This window comes from Agelaius tricolor, unplaced genomic scaffold (assembly GCF_023055355.1).
Source record: "Agelaius tricolor isolate 1412-34295 unplaced genomic scaffold, bAgeTri1.0.p SCAF_30, whole genome shotgun sequence".
Lineage (NCBI taxonomy): Eukaryota > Metazoa > Chordata > Aves > Passeriformes > Icteridae > Agelaius > Agelaius tricolor.
Genome location: NW_027269290.1, coordinates 4381408 through 4400512, shown reverse-complemented (window position 1 = coordinate 4400512; position 19105 = coordinate 4381408). Strand labels below are relative to the sequence as shown.

The 19105-nt window shown below is 46.8% G+C and overlaps 1 protein-coding gene across 1 annotated transcript; it reads right to left on the bottom strand.

The window, feature by feature from the left end:
• Positions 1 to 12474: 12474 nt before the first annotated feature.
• FAM72A (family with sequence similarity 72 member A) lies at positions 12475 to 18801 on the bottom strand. Its single transcript, XM_071449951.1, has 4 exons — positions 18474 to 18801; positions 17023 to 17100; positions 15429 to 15553; positions 12475 to 13499 (listed from the first exon to the last, which is right to left on the bottom strand). The coding sequence occupies exons 1-4, from the start codon at positions 18626 to 18628 to the stop codon at positions 13405 to 13407; spliced, it is 453 nt and encodes a 150-aa protein (XP_071306052.1). The 5' UTR covers positions 18629 to 18801; the 3' UTR covers positions 12475 to 13404.
• Positions 18802 to 19105: the final 304 nt, after the last annotated feature.

The following is a 19105-nucleotide window of genomic DNA, read 5'->3' as shown; positions in this document are numbered from 1 at the left end:
TGGAGCCTGCACGGGTCTGTCCCTGAAGCTCAGCCGGGCTGGGCTCCTCTGGGGAACCTCGAGCTCAGCCCCGAGCCTGGGACAGCTCCTGGAGCTGCTGCCCTTCCTCACAGACAATTCCCACCCATCCAGGGCATCAAATCCACCCATCCAGGGCATCAAATCCCATCCAGGGCATCAATTCCCACCCATCCAGGGCATCAAATCCCACCCATCCAGGGCATCAAATCCCATCCAGGGCATCAAATCCCACCCATCCAGGGCATCAAATCCCATCCAGGGCATCAATTCCCACCCATCCAGGGCATCAAATCCCATCCAGGGCATCAATTCCCACCCATCCAGGGCATCAAATCCCATCCATCCAGGGCATCAAATCCCATCCAGGGCATCAAATCCCATCCAGGGCAGCATCAATTCCCACCCATCCAGGGCATCAAATCCCATCCAGAGCATCAAATCTCATCCATCCAGGGCATCAAATCCCACCCATCCAGAGCATCAAATCCCATCCATCCATGGCATCAATTCCCACCCATCCAGGGATTCAATTCCCATCCAGAGCATCAAATCCCATCCATCCAGGGCATCAAATCCCATCCAGAGCATCAACTCGCACCCTGGGGCTGAATGAAGCTCTGCTGTTGTCACACCGAGGTGAGAGCCAGCCCAGCCCCAGTGAGGGGCACATTTAAGCTCAGTGTTGGATTAAGATGAGATGTGAAAATCTCTGCTAAAGCCCAGAGAGGCTCCAGCAGCCCCGGTGCCCCCCAGCTCCGGGGGCCGGGATCGTTTGCCTCGTAAAAAATAATTAAATTAATTCTTAAATCCTCAAAAGCTAATTGGGACAGGATTATCCCGGGAGGAAACCAGAGATGCTGGGGACAAGGGGTCGTTCCCTGGAGTGACCTGTGCTGGGGGATGAGCCAGATGCTGTTTTCCCTCCTGGAAAAAGGGATCCAGGCTGGGGCTCCTCTGGTCACCTCTTGGGAACCTTGGCCTCCAGACGCCTTTGCCAGATGTCTCAGCCACAGCTGGAGGTGCAGAGCAGCTCTTTGGGGGGAATTCAAAGGAATTATCTGCCTTTTAAAAAAAATAATTATATAATAATCATAATATAATTATAACATCTATAGTTTATATATATATTATAATATATAAAAATTATAATATATCACATGTAATATATAAGACAATATTATATATTATATATTATATATTATATATTATATATTATATATTATATATTATATATAACATTATACTATATATAATATTTTATATAATATTATATATTATAATATACAATAACTTAAAATTATTATAATTATATAATTATATAATTATTTATAATTGTTATATAATAATTTTTATTTAATTTATAATAATTATATAATGATTTTTAAATTATTAAAGGAATTAAAGCTTGCCCAGAGAAGCTGTGGCTGCCCCATCCCTGGCAGTGCCCAAGGCCAGGCTGGACGATCTGGGACAATGGGAGCAGTCCCTGCCCTTGGCAGGGGGAGGAACTGGATGGGCTTTAAGGTCTCTTCCAACCCAAACCATCCTGGAATTCTATAATTTTATAATGCTGGGGGTTTTCTGCAGTATCTGTTGGTATTTGACCCAATCTGTGTATAATTTTGCAAACGTGCATTTATCCAAGTGTGGGATCAACCCCTCTGCCTCTATCTGGAGCCAGCACAGCCTTCTGCTCCTCCAGGGATAATTCTGCCATTCCTGACCCATTCCCTGCACGGAGCCACCCCTTCTCTTCCCACCCACCCCTCCTCAAAAGCCACATCCCGAATATCAGAGCTCCAGGACTTGCTTGGGAAGTTAAAGCTCCCCAGAGCCCCTCAGCAACCCCATCCAGTGTTAAACATCCCAACTTTTGACAACCAATATCCACCGTCCTGCCCCCAAACTAATTAATTTTATGCATGATTGAGCTGAACACCATCGTTTAGCTCTGTCTGCTGGCAGAGGCTTTGAAGTGCAAACCGATTATGCAGGGAACAAGCTGGGAGCTGGTTAATAAGTCCCAGCAAAGTGTGCACTGCTGGGAGCCCGTGTTAGGCTCCGTGTAGGATTTTATTGTTGTTTTGTCTTGGACTTCAGCTTGGAGAGGAGTGGAGCAGCAGAGAGACAGAGAGAGAGCAGCAATGGCACTGCTGGGAAACGTTTAAAGCTCCCTAAGTGGTAATGAACAGGAGCTGCCTCTGAAAATCTCATCCTTGCCCTCATTTGCCTGGTTTTGCCTGGTTTCAGGGAGGGAATCAGAGGAAATCAGCTCAATTCTGCTCTGTGGGGCTGGCTGGAGGGAGGGAGTGCAGCCCACGAGGTCCTGAGGTCTCAGAGTGGTGCAGATTTAAATCCTGTTCAATTCTGAACGCTGCTTTGGGGTGCTCGTGGTTGTCTCTGCTAAAGGCCCTTCCTTCCCCTGGGTCACCCCTCAAGAGCTGTTCCTTCCTTATTTTTTACAGACCCAGGTAGGAAAGGAGCTCTTTCATTGCATTTAAATGGCTTTTTATTACCTTTTATCCCCTTCTGCAGGAAAACAGGCCTGCAAGCATCCACTGAGCTCCAGCACGAATGCAGGAGCAGAGCTTTGCCAATGGGAAACCAAATTCCAGAGGTTGGGTTCTCCAGGGGTTGTCTCAGTTTGGACACTGATGGGCAGATAATGGCATTTTTAGAGTGTTTTGAATCTGTTTTGGTGAAGGATTTTCAGCCACAAAGTTCAAACAGCCACAAAGTTCAAACACAGCTGCCAAAAGCTTTGTAAACTCAATGAAAATACCAACCAGAAAACTTCAGCAAAGGCTTTAAACGATCCATTTCTGGTGCTCTGCCGATTATTTTCCTCCTGATTTTCTAGTTCAGTAATGGGGAATGACTTCAGAAAGGTTTGATCTGCAATTCAGGGACAAAAAGGAGGATGGAAGTCCCAAACTGCCCTGACTGATGGGAGCAGCATCAGAGGCCGGGGCTGTGTTTTGTGCAGAAATTAGACTGGAACTGGGACCCGGCCCTGCTTGTACCACACCTCGTAGGAAAAAATACGCACCCCCCGCCCCAAAGCAAACAAAACCCGCCGGAAACGAAGGGAAACAAAGGAAAATTAAAAAAAAAAAAAAAGGAAAATTCAAGGCGGCTCCAACGAGGCTGCGGCGCCCAGCACGACCGGGAGGGGGCGCTGCGGGCCCGGCTGCGCTGGGCTGGGGACACGGGGACAAATGGGGGGGACAGGGAGAGAATTGGGGGACAGGGAGAGAACTGGGGGACAGGGAGAGAATTGGAGGGGGACAGGGAGAATTGGGGGACACGGGGAGAATTGGAGGACACGGGGACAGCGGGGGGAACAGGGAGAGAACTGCGGGACAGGGAGAATTGTGGGGACACGAAGAATTGGGGGGGACAGGGAAAATTGGGAGGGACAGGGAAAATTGGGGGGACACGGACACAGCGGGGGGGGGGACAGGGACAATTGGCGACACGGGGAGAATTGGGGGTACAGGGACAACTGGAGGGGACACGGGGACAGCTGGGGACACGGAGAGAATTGGGGTACACGGGGGCAACTGGGGACACAGGAACAGCTCTGTAACCTGCTGCACTTTGGGGTTGTTATTGAGTGAGCCATTCACAGCCTTCAGGGGAGAGGGGGGCTGTTCCTCTTGGAAAAGGTGACATTTCCCCTTGGAAAAGGTGACATTTCCCCTTGGAGAAGGTGACATTTCCCCTTTGAAAAGGTGACATTTCCCCTTGGAAAAGGTGACATTTCCCCTTTGAAAAGGTGACATTTCCCCTTGGAAAAGGTGACATTTCCCCTTGGAGAAGGTGACATTTCCCCTTTGAAAAGGTGACATTTCTCCTTGGAAAAGGTGACATTTCCTCTTGGAGAAGGTGACATTTCCTTTGGAAAAGGTGACATTTCCTCTTGGAAAAGGTGACATTTCCTCTTGGAGAAGGTGACATTTCCTTTGGAAAAGGTGACATTTCCCCTTGGAAAAGGTGACATTTCCCCTTGGAAAAGGTGACATTTCCTTTGGAAAAGGTGACATTTCCCTCTGCAGGGCCACGGGCAGAGCTGTGCCAGGCCTTGGCTCTGCCCCCAGCCCTGTCCCCATTGCTGCCAGCCCAGCTCCCAACCCCAGCCGTGTCTGATGCCCCAGGGTGGGGATTTGGGGACAAATGGGACTCCCTGGTGTCTCTGCTGGTGCTTTTCCCTGGCCAGACCCCTGTCACTGAGGTTTGTCCCCACCATTCCTGCCTGGCATCCTTCTGCTCATGCAAAACCAGCAAAACATTTTGGAACTGGTCGGGAAATTTTCACCAGTTTAAAAACAAGGTTTTCATGACTATTTTTTTCTTTTTTGGTGGGGATGGTTTTATTCCTGACATGTGAAATGTCTGGATTTTTTCCCCCTGTGTCTGGCAGGATTTCTGCACTTTGAGAATATTCATGCACTGAATTGCTGCCTTTCCTCAAGCTGTTTTTATTCCCACCACCACTCTACCCATACATTGCTTTTTTCTCCCCCTCCCTGCTCAGACTAAAACAAGAATAATCTCTCCCATGCCCCAGACTATGAGCAGAGTGGGTTGGTTTATTTTCGTGGCTGACTGGGCACAATATGCAGATGCTGCCCTGATGTGTGCCCACAAGATGCCAGGTTGATTTTGGTTTTTTTCCCCTTTTTCTGAAGGTTCTGACAGAGCCCATGGCTGCAGGAGGACAGAGCAAGGAGGAGCAGCAATGTGAGCATAATTTGGAGTTTCCAGTGGTGTTTCTCACGTGGGGTTTAATGTGCTGTGTGCCTCAGGGGTGACTCCAGGCCCTGCAGAGCCCATTTGGCACTGGGGCGGGAGCTGATGGGTTTTGGCTGCTTGGAACTTCTGATAAAAGCTGGCACATCTGATTTATTGTCTGCCTCTGTTCCCAAGGAGACCACAGATGGAGCAGCCTGAGATAAGCTGCTCAGAACCTAAAGGTGAATGCCTTAAAATATCAGAGTCCCTTTCTCTGGCCCTGTTGAGCTCCTGCTTCCTCCCCTGCTGTCTTTATTTCTCTGCTGGCAGAGAATGAAACCCCCTGTGCTCTGCTGGGGAACCTTCCTGTCCTGAGCTCCTAAATCCAGCTGGGATTCCTGTTATCATTCCTGGTGCAGATTGCTGGAGCACAGTGCTGCTGTCTCTTATTTCATGGCCTGGTTCAGCTCACTCCAGGAATCTGTGAATCTACAAATCTCTAGATCTGTGCTGGATCTGCCAGGTTTTTTGGAAAAACCTGGGTTTCTTGTAGGTTTTTATGGATATTTTGCCAGAGGCTGTATCCTCCTGGTGTCTTTTATTTCATGGTTCAGCTCTAGAAATGTTGGATCTGCCCAGGTTTTGAAGAACCTGGGTTTCTTGTGGATTTTTTAAGGATATTTTGCTAGAGGCTGTATCCTCCTGGTGTCTCTAATTCCATGGTTCAGCTCTAGAAATTCTGGATGTGCCCAGGTTTGGAAGAACCTGGGTTTATTTGTAGGTTTTTAAAGGATATTTTGCCAGAGGCTGTATCCTCCTGGTCTCTCTTATTCCATTGTTCAGCTCAGCTCTAAAAATTCTGGCTCTGCACAGGTTTGGAAGAACCTGGGTTTGTTGCAGGTTTTTAAAGGATATTTTCCCAGAGGCTGCATCCTCCTGGTGTCTCTAATTCCATGGTTCAGCTCTAGAAATTCTGGATCTGCCCAGGTTTGGAAGAACCTTGGTTTGTTGCAGGTTTTTTATGGATATTTTGCCAGAGGCTGTATCTCATATTTTGTGGCCTGGTTCAGCTCAGCTCTAGAAATGTTGGATTTGCACAGGTTTGGAAGAACCTGGGTTTATTTGTAGGTTTTTAATGGATATTTTGCTAGAGGCTGTATCCTGCTGGTGTCTCTTATTTTGTGGCCTGGTTCAGCTCAGCTCTAGAAATATGAATCTAGAAATCTCTAGATCCTGTGCTGGATCTGCCCAGCTTTGGAAGAACCTGGATTTATTTGTAGGTTTTTAAAGGATATTTTGCTAGGGGCTGTATCCTGCTGGTGTCTCTTACTCCATGGTTCAGCTCAGCTCTAGAAATGCTGGATCTGCCCAGGTTTGGAATGGGTTTGTAGCAGGTTTTTTATGGGTATTTTTGCCAGAGGCTGTATCCTCCTGGTGTCTCTAATTCCATGGTTCAGCTCTAGAAATCCTGGATCTGCCCAGGTTTGGAGTGGGTTTGTAGCAGGTTTTTTATGGATATTTTTGCCAGAGGCTGTATCCTCCTGGTGTCTCTAATTCCATGGTTCAGCTCTAGAAATGCTGGATCTGCCCAGGTTTGGAATGGGTTTGTAGCAGTTTTTTTATGAGTATTTTTGCCAGAGGCTGCATCCCCCTGGTGTCCCTCATCCCATGGCAGCTCCTGGGCAGAGACCCCTGGAGCTGGGCGGTTCAGGACCCCCATGGAATGTGCACAGGACTGGGGGTGCTGCACCCCCAGCCCCTTCTTGGGGGGCTCCCTCCTCCTCCTGCCCTGCATAGGTGGAGGTGTCCAGCTCTCAGAATGGTTTTGGGGTTGGAAAAGACCTTAAAAATCATCTCTGCCATGGCCAGGGACACCTCCAATGCCAAAGGCACTCAATCAATGCCAAAGCCATCAGCGCCCAGGCAGGCAGGAGGAGGCTCTGGTGCTGCAGGAGGGGTTCTCAGAGCACCTGGTGCTCTCCAAAATCTGCTGCTCATGAAGTCCTCTGGGTTTTGGGGCTGCCTTGCAGCTCAGTTTGCTGGGAAGGGTTTTGTGCTGTCAGGAAAGCAGCGATTCAGGCTCGTGCATCACTGGCATGTTTGTAGCAAATCAAAATTCAATCCAGTTAATAAAGTAAAAAGGGTTTCTTATCAAGGCCAGCGCCAGCTGCTTTTAAGCAGTTTTTAAATTTTGATTTCCCATAAGGACTGGAATTAAAAAATTGGACATATTCTGCTGAATAAAGACTTCCTGCCACTTAGGAATGCTGCCTTCTGCTAGCAGGAGAGAGGGGGGAAAAAAATGTATTCATCTGAATTTTAAATTCTCAGCTACAAAGAAAGCAATTTGGGCTCTGGGTAAAATTTGAAGCAGGGTAAAATCCACTTTACAGAGTAAAATTCACATCCAACCTGGGCTCCAAGAAAGAATGGAGCAACACTGTGGAAAGTCTTGTGGTGGGCTTTGCACAAGAGCAGATTGCTTCATTTTTTTCCCCAACGTTTTAGGCTCTCATCAAACATGAGACTGAATCTGCAGGAGCTTTCACAACCTCCCCTCGGCTGGGACTGTGCCATTCCATCTGCATTTTTAACCAAATCGTTCTCTGATCCTGTTGCCTTTGGGGAGCACCCTGGGAGAAAAAAATCATTGCAGCTTTTGGTGTTGTGGGGGTGCAAACCCCTCCACTGCTCTGTGCCCACCTGCAGGAGAACCAGCAAATTGCTCAAAGCTCTAAAGAGATTTAAAAATTTTAATAACTTTAATAATTTAAATCCCTAAAGAGATTTAAAAATAAAAATAATTTAATAAAAATGTAAGGATTTTGTGTTAGCAGAGTAGCTGGACACTCACTTTTGATTGGACATAAGGGGTTTGGAGGTGCATACTTAGCCCTGGTGTGGGAATAGATCCCAAAAACAGATCCTGTGCTGTCTCCAAGTGCTTTGGGGTGTTTTTTGTGCTGTTTTTGACATGCCCAGGGAGGGCTGGCACTGCTCACACCCGAGGCAGCTTGTGGCACACAGCTCTGGGTGCATTCTGCAGGCACAGCAGGAGCAGAATCCTTCCTGTCCAAGCCTCAGGATGAAATCTATGCTTTTTAAAATGAGATGAATTGCTGGTGAAGGAGCAGCTCTGGTGAAACCCCCAGAACCAAAGGGGTGGGAGCTTTGTACCCTTGTGGTTTGGTCCTAAAACCCCTCTGCTGCTGGAGTGTGGTGTTGGCTCTGAGAGCAAGGCAGATGATGAGGCAAAACCAGGTGAATTTCATTAAAATTCACTCTCATTAATTTGCCTTTGTGTCAGGATCTGTTGGACTTGCCCAGCAGAACCAGGACCAGCTTTTCTTTGGGGAAATGGGGCTGAGGGCCCCCCAGAACACCTGCATTTCTGCTCTTATCTCCCGTTCTAGTGGAAATTTCCCCTTCCAAAGCAGGCCATATGCTGGAGAGGGATGAACTCATCTGCTTCTGCCACGGCCCAGCAGGGAGGGATCCCAGCGTGGATGGTTTTAATTAGCATTTCCCCCCAGGAAAGCAGTGCAGGCACAGAAATGAGGGAGATCAGGACTTGTTAAACCCAGCCTGGTGCCCTGGGAGGCTGCCCTGGGCTGTGCCCAGGCTGCCATGCAGATGGCAGCGCTGCAGAGGGGCCTGGGGCTGCTTGCCCTGGGTGCCACCACCCTGGCAGAGCTCAGCTGGCATCACAAGGGAGGCACCAGGGATTTGAGCTGCCTCAAATCTGTATTTGTTCCCTCTTGGTTTTTTGGTGGGTTTTGTTTTTTTCCCCTCCTTGTCTTGTTTTTCCCCTTCTCCATCTTGTATTTGCAGGGTTCCCAGAAAAAGAAGGAATGATGAATCTGACTCCATGGAGATCACACTCTGAACTTCATCCCAGGGTGATCACTGATGGGTTTGAGCTCACAGAAATCACACTGTGAACTTCTTCATCTCAGGGCAATCACTGATGGGTTTATACTGATGGAGATCACACTGTGACCTTCTTCATCCCAGGGTGATCCCTGATGGGTTTGAGCTTATAGAGATCACACTCTGAACTTCATCCCAGGGTGATCACTGATGGGTTTGAGCAGAAATCACACTGTGAACTTCATCCCAGGGTGATCACCAGATCAGTTTGTGCTGATGGATGGAGATCACACTGTGAGCTTCATCCCAGGGTAATCACTGATGGGTTTGAGCTGGGGGAAATTGCATTGTGAACTTCTTCATCTCAGGGCAATCACCGATGGATTTATACTGATGGAGATCACACTGTGAGCTTCTTCATCTCAGGGCAATCACTGATGGGTTTGAGCTCACAGAAATCACACTGTGAACTTCATCCCAGAGTGATCACTGATGGGTTTGTGCTGGGAGAAATCACACTGTGAACTTCTTCATCCCAGGGTGATCACTGATGGGTTTGTGCTGGTGGAGATCACAATGTGAACTTCTTCATCTCAGGGCAATCACTGATGGGTTTATACTGATGGAAATCACACTGTGACCTTCTTCATCCCAGGGTGATCACTGATGGGTTTGTGCTGTGGAGATCCGTCCTGGTTTGAGAAGGAACTGAGTTTTTTGGGAGTTTGGTGGTCAAACACTCTGAACTTTGTCCCAGGGTGATGCCTCAGCACTGCCTGGCCACTCTCTGCCTGCTTGGCAGCTGCTCTGCAGCCTGCACTTGGCTGCAGTTCAGTGGCAGGAGAATTCCTGGCTGTTTGTCACTCTGGGATCAATGGTGGTACATAAATGTGAGGCTGTGCTGAGGCTTTAGGCTGTGCTGGAATAAGGAAGAAGATTTAAATGGGCTTTTTCTCCCAGTAATTCTTATTTAATATGGAGAGGTGTCAATTTGTCACTGTCTTGCTCTGAGTTTCCCTCACCCCTCACGCTGATTTTGTGCCCTGCAGAGAGGAAAATGGCTGGGTATCAGTAACAGTGATCACACTGTGACTCCAAAACCAAACTGGAGTTAGAGATCATCAAATCCCAGCTCCAAATGTCCTCATCCAAACCAGTCTGTGACCCTGAGCCTGCAAGTCTGTGTTGCACAAGATGCTCAGAGCTGCTGGCTGAGCCCTGGGGTGGCTCAGGAGGTGCAGCCCATGGGCACAGAGGGAAGGGCTCCAGTAGAGCTCTCAGTGCCAGGACACTGCAGAGCCTTGCAGAAACCTGTGGAGACCCAGGGCACACAGGGAATATTTCTGTGTCTGCTCTGGGGTGCCCTGACCCCCAGGGAGCTCTGACTTTGACGCTCATCCATGGAGAAAGAATCCACAAAAGTGTGCAATAGATTACAGAGAGCAGTGCAGGTGGATCACTTGCGAGAAATTGAGGTTTTGGGATGTTTAGTGTGTTGTGGATGGAAGCAAGATGGAGGGCACATGGTCCTGGGTTTCTTCTTCATCCTCCTCCTTCTTCCTCCTTCCTCCTTCAGTCATTGCACAGGTGAGCAGCACTGTGGTATTTTCAGGGTTCCCCATGGCAGGAGGGGAATTGTGGAAACCCAGAGCACACAGGGAATATTTCTGTGTCTGCTCTGGGGTGTCCTGACCCACAGGGGAGCTCTGACTTTGACCCTCACCCATGGAGAAAGAATCCACAAAAGTGTGCAATAGATTACAGAGAGCAGTGTAGGTGTATCACTTAGGTGGGAAATTTAAGTTTGGGGATTTTTAGTGTGTTGTGGATGGAAGCAAGATGGAGGGCACATGGTCCTGGGTTTCTTCTTCATCCTCCTTCTTCTTCCTCCTTCACCCCAAGGTCATTGCACAGGTGAGCAGCACTGTGGTATTTTCAGGGTTCCCCATGGCAGGAGGGGAATTGTGGAAACCCAGGGCACACAGGGAATATTTCTGTGTCTGCTCTGGGGTGCCCTGACCCCAGGGGAGCTCTGACTTTGACCCTCACCCATGGAGAAAGTTTCCCAGACTTCAAGATAGAATCACAGAAGTGTGCAATAGATTACAGAGAGCGGTGTAGGTGCATCACTTAGGTGGGAAATTTGAGTTTGGGGATTTTTAGTGTGCAAGATGGAGGGCACAGGGTGTCATCCCAGGTCACAATCTTCTTCTTCCTCCTTCTCCATGGGTTTGGGCTCCACAGCAGATTACAGGGCTGTGCCACAGCACCAACACCTCTGCTGTGCCAGAAACCAGACAGAAAGCAAAGCAGAGAGCTGAGCTGTTTATTCCAAACACAGCTTTGGGTGGGGTGAAGGGCCTGGGAGTGTTTCTGATCTGGTTTTGTGCCAGTTTGGGGTTAAATCCGTCCATAACCCTGGTGATCCTTGGGAACAGCCCCAGCCTTTGGGGCTCTGGCAATGAGCTGCTGTGGCTTTAACACAAACTGCTCACTCAGATATTTTTGTAATTTCAGACAGAAAGGAGCAGCCCTGGCCATGATTGATTACCTTGGTGGCATCCACGACAGCTGGGGCAATGGGGGATATTTGCATGCTTTGTGTACAACACCTACAACTTCTTTATTGCCAGGAAGAAAGGCCTGAACTCCTTCAAAAGTGCCTCATTCCTAATTTCCAGCTGATGAGGGGAGCTGCTTTAATTGCACAGGCCTGTTGGAGCGAGTTCACGGCAGAAGTTCCAGTTCTGTGTGTGCAGATGGGGAGCAGAGAAACCCCCAGAATTACAGATGGGATGGGGAGGAATTCATCCTCTGCTCCCCTGTGGGAGAGGAGCTGCTGGCTCAGAACAGTGAAGGTTACAAATGGCAAGAGCTGGAGAGGGGGCAACAGGCACAGTTAGGTTTGAACTGTTGTGCTGCTGATGCAAAAATAATCAGATTTATTTTTAGCTCATGAATTTTGCTGGGGAAAAAAAAAAAAAATTTGAGGTGTCACCTTGGCAGCTTGGTGCTGTAGTGATCACAGAAAGCTGGAGAAAATTGGGATATTGAGTTATAGAAGGGTTAAGTGAGACTGAGAAACTGTCAGGTCTGTCAGCCTGAAGTGATTCTATTTTTGGGTTGTCTAAAACAAATTCATAACACTAAAACCCTAATTATTCTACTCTTTTAATCCAAGCTGCTATTTCATTGTTTTGATTATCTGATATCATTACACATCCATATTTATGACAGCCCAGAAGACTCCAGAGTCCAAAGCTTTTATTTCCTGGGCAGACACAACACAGGAATTCAAAACAAGACACACACATACAAACATACACCAATATACATTTAAACAGTGCACAAGAGGTAGTACCATTAATTAAGAAATGGATAACGAGCAGTAAAAATACTGAGACAATTCATTGCACCCCTTTCAAGTATCACAGGAGCCTACAGAGAGATTTCTTCAGCATCAATCCAAATTTAAAAGTTCCCTCTGTTCTCTGACATGATTTTATCTGGAATTTTTTATTGGTGGCCTTCAGGTGAGTAGCTCAAAGGGACAGCCCTTAGTTCAGAAATTAAACATCAAGGCTTGTTAACAACTCAGAAAATGAGCTTTGAATTCATTACCTACAGGAACCAGATTGTCTGTGCACCTCAGGATGGAAAATAAGGCATGAACACCAAATATTTAACTTTTTTTTTCTTTTTTGCTTTCTCTAAAAAGACCCAATTTCATGACTGAGTTTTGTTTTGGAGAGGGGAAATATATATATATATATATATATATATATATATATATATATATATATATATATATATATATGTATATATATATATATATGTATATATATATATGTATATATATATATATATGTATATATATATATATATGTATATGAAAGTGGATGGGTTTTATTGCTTGCCCTGAAGAAAAACTCCAGTGTAGCCTTGAAGTTCTACTAAAAAACTGCAGAATTTAGGTTTGATCAGGGAGAAAAACCATGAACTTGATCTCTGTGGAGACAGAACCCTGATCATTATTATTATTATTATTATTATTATGCCATTGGTCCTGGGTGGTTTAAACCAGGATAATAAAACATGGCTTTATTAATAAGAATAATAATAATAAAACATGGTTTTATTATTTTCCTTCTGACTCTCAGCCCCCCTCATATGGGAACTTTAATAGAGACCCAAGTGACATTGCATGAGTATCAAAAATCCTCTTAAGATAGCCCAGAAAAGCAGAGTTTGGTGCTGAAACCCTGAAAGCATTGACAAATAAAGATGGAGATGCTCTAAGAGGCTTCCCAGTGCATATTTAGGAGCATCCTGAGGTGCAGAGAAGCTGCAAAGAGCAGGAGATGCCAGAGCAGAAAACTTTGAGTTCTGAGCTCTGCCAGACCTGGCTGATTATTCCTGAACATTCTTTTGAACTGAGAGCAGCAGCTGAGAGGTTTTGCTCTGTGAAAAGTGCTTTGGGGAAGAAGAAAAGAAGGATTATCAGCTGTAGAGGGGTTAAGAATTAAAAGCAAAACAGAGCTCAGTAAATGCCCTTTGTGTTGGCATTTCCAAGGTGGATCTGCTCAGGCAGAGTCCAGGGAAGGTTACAGGGAAAGAGCAAGAAGAATTCAATTTTTTTTTTTTAATTTTTTTTCCAGATTTCCTGTTTTTTTTTTTTTTTTCCTGCTGTTTAAGCTCTGATGAGCCACCAGGTGAAATGAAAGGAATCCAAAGCCAACAGCCAGGCCAGCAGTGCAGGGGAGGTCCTGCAGGTGGAATTTATCTGATGAACTCCTCCTCGGAGGGGCAGGACGTGTCTCCCTCTGTGCTTTCCTCCAGAGCTGGCAGGTTGCCCCACAGCAAAACATTCACACCTGGTGGGAAGGAGACAAGGGAGGGGGGAAAAAAAGAGATATTTTTGGATTGGGACCTTATTTTTTGAGTTGCACAACTGTCTATTTTGAGAGAAAATAATCCCTGCAGAACCCAGCAAGTCACGTTCATGGTGAATAAATCTATTTTCTATCTTCCTTCAAAGTGATCTTGGAGTGTTGTTTATTTTTCAGCCCAATTCAGAGGATAAATATTTATATATTTATATAAATTTATTATTATATATCTATATAAATATACAAAACTATATAAAATATATAATAATATTATATAAAATTAGTATTAAAATAACTATATAAATAATATTATAAAATAATATAACAATATATAATTATATAACATTATATATTACATATATAATTATATTAACATATAAAACACATAACAAATATTATTAAATATATAACAAATATTATTAAAAATATACCATTATATATAATTATATAACTATTATTTTAAAATAATATAACAGAAATATTATTTCTGTTGACATGTTAAGAAGAAGAAAGTTTAAAGTTTTAGAGTTTAAGATACAGAAAAAAAAGTAAAAATAAAAGGTAAACAAGAATTTGAGAATGCAGTACTGTAGATTTGTGTGTTATAACATGATTAGCTAAGAAAACTTACACTATAGCATGTCTATGTGACAAAATATTTAAAAATTAAGTTAAAAACATAAATATTTTTGTTAGCAGTGTTTTATTAGTTAATCAATCCTCCATTGTCTGAGAGGAAGGGAAGGGGTGCTCATCACCTCCCTGGTGTGCAGGGAAGGGAATTTGTGCTCATCACCCCCTTGGTTTGAGAGGAAGGGAAGCTCTCCTCCTCCTCCTCCTCCTCCAGAGCAGGCAATGAGGCTGGAGATGGGTTTGGAAGAGCCCAAAACCCTGTGAGGAAGCCCTGAGGGAGCTGGGGGTGCTCAGCCTGGAGCAAAGGAGACTCAGGGCTGCCCCCATCACTCTGCAGCTCCTGAAAGGTGCCTGTGCTCAGCTGGGGCTGGGCTCTGTCTGCAGGCACTGACACAACCAGAGCACACAGCCTCGAGCTGCACCAAGGGAAATACAGGCTGGACAGCAGGGAAAAGTTTTTTACAGAAAGGGTGATAAAGTGTGGGAAATGAATTTGTAGAGAATTAGGCATTTACAGCATGGTGTGGCAAAAGCTGATAGGCCAAGAAACACTTGTGATGTGTTGTAATTAGGAAATCGTTAACTTCTGATTGTGATGGTGTGAATTATAACATCTGTATTGTCTCACCCTTCACATGAGACTGAAAAGGGAATAAAAGTTTTTAAGATGCCTCTGAGTTGCCCCATCTCTGGGTCAGAAAAGAGCATAATCTGACAATAAAGTTCTGGAATGTTCTGCCCGGGGAGGTGGTGGAGTCCCCATCCCTGGGGGTGTTTAACAAAGCCTGGATGTGGCTCTGGGTGCCAGGGTTCAGTTGAGGGGTTGGGGCTGGGTTGGACTCGATGATCTTTGAGTCTCTCCCAACCCAGTGATTCTGTGAATTCAGGGAATTCCGTGAATTTTGGGAATTCCCAGGGACTGAGGAGGTGGCGGAGTCCCCATCCCTGGGTGTGTTTAACACAAATCTGGATGTGGCACTGGGTGCCAGGGTTTAGTTGGGTGCTGGGGCTGGGTTACATTTGATGATCTTTGAGTTCTCCTCCACCCTGGTGATTCTGTGAATTTTAGAAATTCCCAGGGACTGAGGAGGAGGTGGAGTCCCCATCCCTGGGGGTGTTTAACAAAGCCTGGATGTGGCACTGGGTGCCAGGGTTCAGTTGAGGGGTTGGACCTGGATTGGACTCCATCATCTTTGAGGTCTCTCCCAACCCAGTGATTCTGTGAATAATCCTGTGATGGGGGACGAGGATTTTAGGGAAAGGAAGGAAGGTGTCCCTCACCAGAAGGGTCCAGCCTGTTGATGCCAAACACGGCCTGGCTGTGGAACATCCAGAGGTGGCCGTTGTTGCAGGACTGCAGGCAGGGCTTGCAGGGACAGATGACGTGGTAGCCAACAACATTCCCACTGGAAAAGCAAGGGAAAGAGTCAGCCTGGGGACAGAGGTGGATCTTGGGGGCTTTTTCCAGCTCCAGTTGAACAGCCCCAGTGCCAGGGCTTTGTGTAATGCTGGTGTTTTGATAGGGTTAAGGGAACAGGGTGAAACGAGTATCTGAAATATTTAGGGAACATCTGTTGGGAGTTACAGAATATCTGAGTTTTAGATCTTTGGCACACAGAGAAGTGTTTAGTAACCTAAATTGTGTAACCCAGATTAGTTTACATACCAACAAATGCTGGTGGATTTATTTGTTTTCCTTTGGAAGGGCAGTGATTCCAACCAGCAGAGAAATTCCTCACACCCAAAATTCACCTGTACACAAGGACCGTGCACAGGAGGCTGCCAGCAGCAGGAGTGATGAAACTGAGAATTATGGAATGGTTTGGCTTGGAAAGGACCATAAATCTCATCCATTTCCACCCCCTGCCATGGGCAGGGACATCTTCCACCATCCCAGGGTGCTCCAACCTGGTCTTGGACCCTTCAGGGATGGGGATGGGGCAGCCACAGCTGCTCTGGGCCACATTATTGACCCTTATCAACTCTCCTAGACTGAAACCATAACAACCATTTATCCATTTTCATGTGCTCTGGTATTAGAAATACCTGGAGATATTTCTGTTTTCTCTACTTCTATCTAAAAACCAAAATATTGTGTCCCTATCACAACCCCCCAATTGTTCAAACCTGAGAAAGGTAAAAATCTCAATGAGGGAGCTGAAAGAATTCTCTCAGAAAGAATTATCTCTCCCTATCACAGCCCCCCAGTTGTTCAAACCCGAGAAAGGTAAAAATCTCAATGAGGGAGCTGAAAGAATTCTCCCTCCCTATCACAACCCCCCAATTGTTCAAACCTGAAAATTAAAAATCTCAATGAGGGAACTGAAAGAATTCTCTCAGAAAGAATTCTCTCTCCCTATCACAACTGCCCAATTGTTCAAACCTGAGAAAGGTAAAAATCTCCATCGAGGAGCTGAAAGAATTCTCTCAGATAACTGTGAGAGTTGTTGTTTTCACCCTTAAATATCAAGCATTATTAAGGAGGATAAAAGAACTCCCAGAACTTCAGCGACAGCATGTTCCATCTGCTCCCAGCAACGCAATCTGCCAAGAGGATGCTCTATTAATTAGAGAATGAGTAACTGCTTCTTGCTGGGGCCTTATTCGCAGAGAAATCTCAGTGTTGAGGCGCACATTCCATCGGGCAGGTGGCACAGAAGCTTTCAGGAGACTCATCCTCCTGAAAACGCTGTCACATTTCCACTGGGGACTCACAGAAATACCCTGGGGCAGCCGGGTTTTTCTCCCCAGCAGCGTTAAATTTGCACCAGGGAAGGCAAGCTGTTCCTTCAGCCCAAAACTGCTGAGCTGCAGGAGGTGACAGAGCAGGGGACACGGGGCTGGGACAGCCGTGGGGTGGGTGTGAGCTGCTCACCACTTCAAGCAGGCGATGTTCCTCACTTTGCACTGGCAGATCTCAGTGAAGTAGCAGCTCCCGATGAAATCCACGGTTCTGGGGGAGGGAAATGCACAAAAGTTTGGGTTTGTGGTGGTGCACAGCCTCAGGGTCACAAAGTGACCCTGAAGTCACCACAAAGGGACGCTGCCATTGGTCCTGGGTGGTTTAAACCACGTTATTCTACTTTCCTTCTGACTCTCAGCCCCACTCATATGGAAATTTGAATAACAGACCCACGTGACCTTGCACGAGTATCAAAAATCCTCTTAAGATAGCCCAGAAAAGCAGAGTTTGGTGCTGAAACCCTGCAAGTATTAACAAATAAAGATGGAAATGCTCTAAGAGGCTTCCCAGTGAAGAAGAAGCTGCAAAGAGCAGGAGATGCCAGAGCCTTGGTGCTCAGTGTGGCACTGCCATCAAACCCTGCTCAGGGACATTGCTGCCAAATCCCAGCTCTGAAACAGAACAAAACCTCAGGGATGTCTAAACCCAAACCTTTGACTGCTTATCTCCTCTCCAACCCATACTTTTTGATTACCATGTCATTTCACAACCTGATTTCCTTACTATTCAAATCTGGCTATGGGAAAGCTGAGCCCAGCCAGGGGAGAGCCCTGGCAGCAGTGACAGATCAGGTTTGTTTTGTTTGTGGGTCTTTATTTCAAATTCTAATCCTCGCTTTGGGAACAGGCAGGAGGAGCTTCCTGTGCCTGCTGAGCCTGTGTCATCCCTAGGGATGGATTAAATTAAAATTTGGGTTTGCCCTGCATGGCACAGCCTCACTTTTTGCTGGGACTGGGGATGCAGGGATGGGGTAACCCATGCTCTGCAGTGTCACTGACACATTTTATGAAAAATCCTTTTGCTAGGATGTTTTTATCCTGAGAAATGAAATGTAAGCAATGGTTATCTGCTGCTGTGGAATGCAACAGGTGCATCTGGGATTGGTCTCATGTGGTTGTTTCTAACTAATGGCCAATCACAGTCCGGCTGGATCAGACTCTCTGATCAGACACAAGATTTTATTATCATTCTTTTCCTTTTCTTGCAAGCCTTCTGATGAAATCCTTTCTTCTATTCTTTTAGTGTAGTTTTAGTATATAATACTCTTATAATTATATATTATATATAGTATACTATATAAATATAGTATATAATATATAATTATATAGTACTATATGATAATTATATATGATATAATAGAATACTATATAATATAAATCATAAAATAATAAATCAACCCTCTGAGACAGGGACTCAAGATTCTCATCTCCTCCCTCATCCTGGGACCCCTGTGAGCACCGCCACACTGCGGGGCCGCTCTCCCGGTGACAGCGGATTTCGGAGCCATTCCAGCCGTGTCCCCCGGGGCTGGCCGGACCCCGTGCCCCGGTAGAACCCACGCTTCCTCCGTTCCCGGCGCTTACCCCGAGGGCGGCATGTCGGTGGAGTAGAGGTCGGTGTCGGTGTCGGCCAGCAGCACCGCCTGCATCCCCCGCCAGCTCAGCACCTGCCGGCAGAACCGGCAGCACAGCACGGTCACGCACCGATCCGCGAAGGTGCAGCCGCTGCTGGACGACATGGCGGCTGGGAGCCCGGGCCGGTCCGCTCCGCTCGTGTCCCGATCCGGTCCCGGTCCTGCCCCGGTCCCGATCCTGGTCCCTGTACCGATCCCAATCCCGGTCCCGGTTTCTGTCCCCGTCCCGGTCCGGTCCCGTTCCAGCACCAACGGCCACGCTCCCACCTGTCAGTTTGAATTCCCGACCGCGCCCTCCCATTGGGCGCCTCAGGCCACACCCACTCCATTGAAAAATCCGGTGGCACCACCCCTCCCGCCTGGCTATTGGTGGAAAGGCGCGCCATGCGTCGCTTTTATTGGTTGTATCTGCTGTCACTCACACTCTCGTCCCGCCCCTGCGCCGCGCTCCGCCGGCGGGGCGGTGCCACGGGCGCCAAGCGGCGGGAAGAGGGGGCGGGTTCATCTTGTGGACGGCAATGTCTTATTGGTTATAACGCCCGTCGCTCACACCCAGCGCTCCGCGCCCATTGGCTGAGCCTC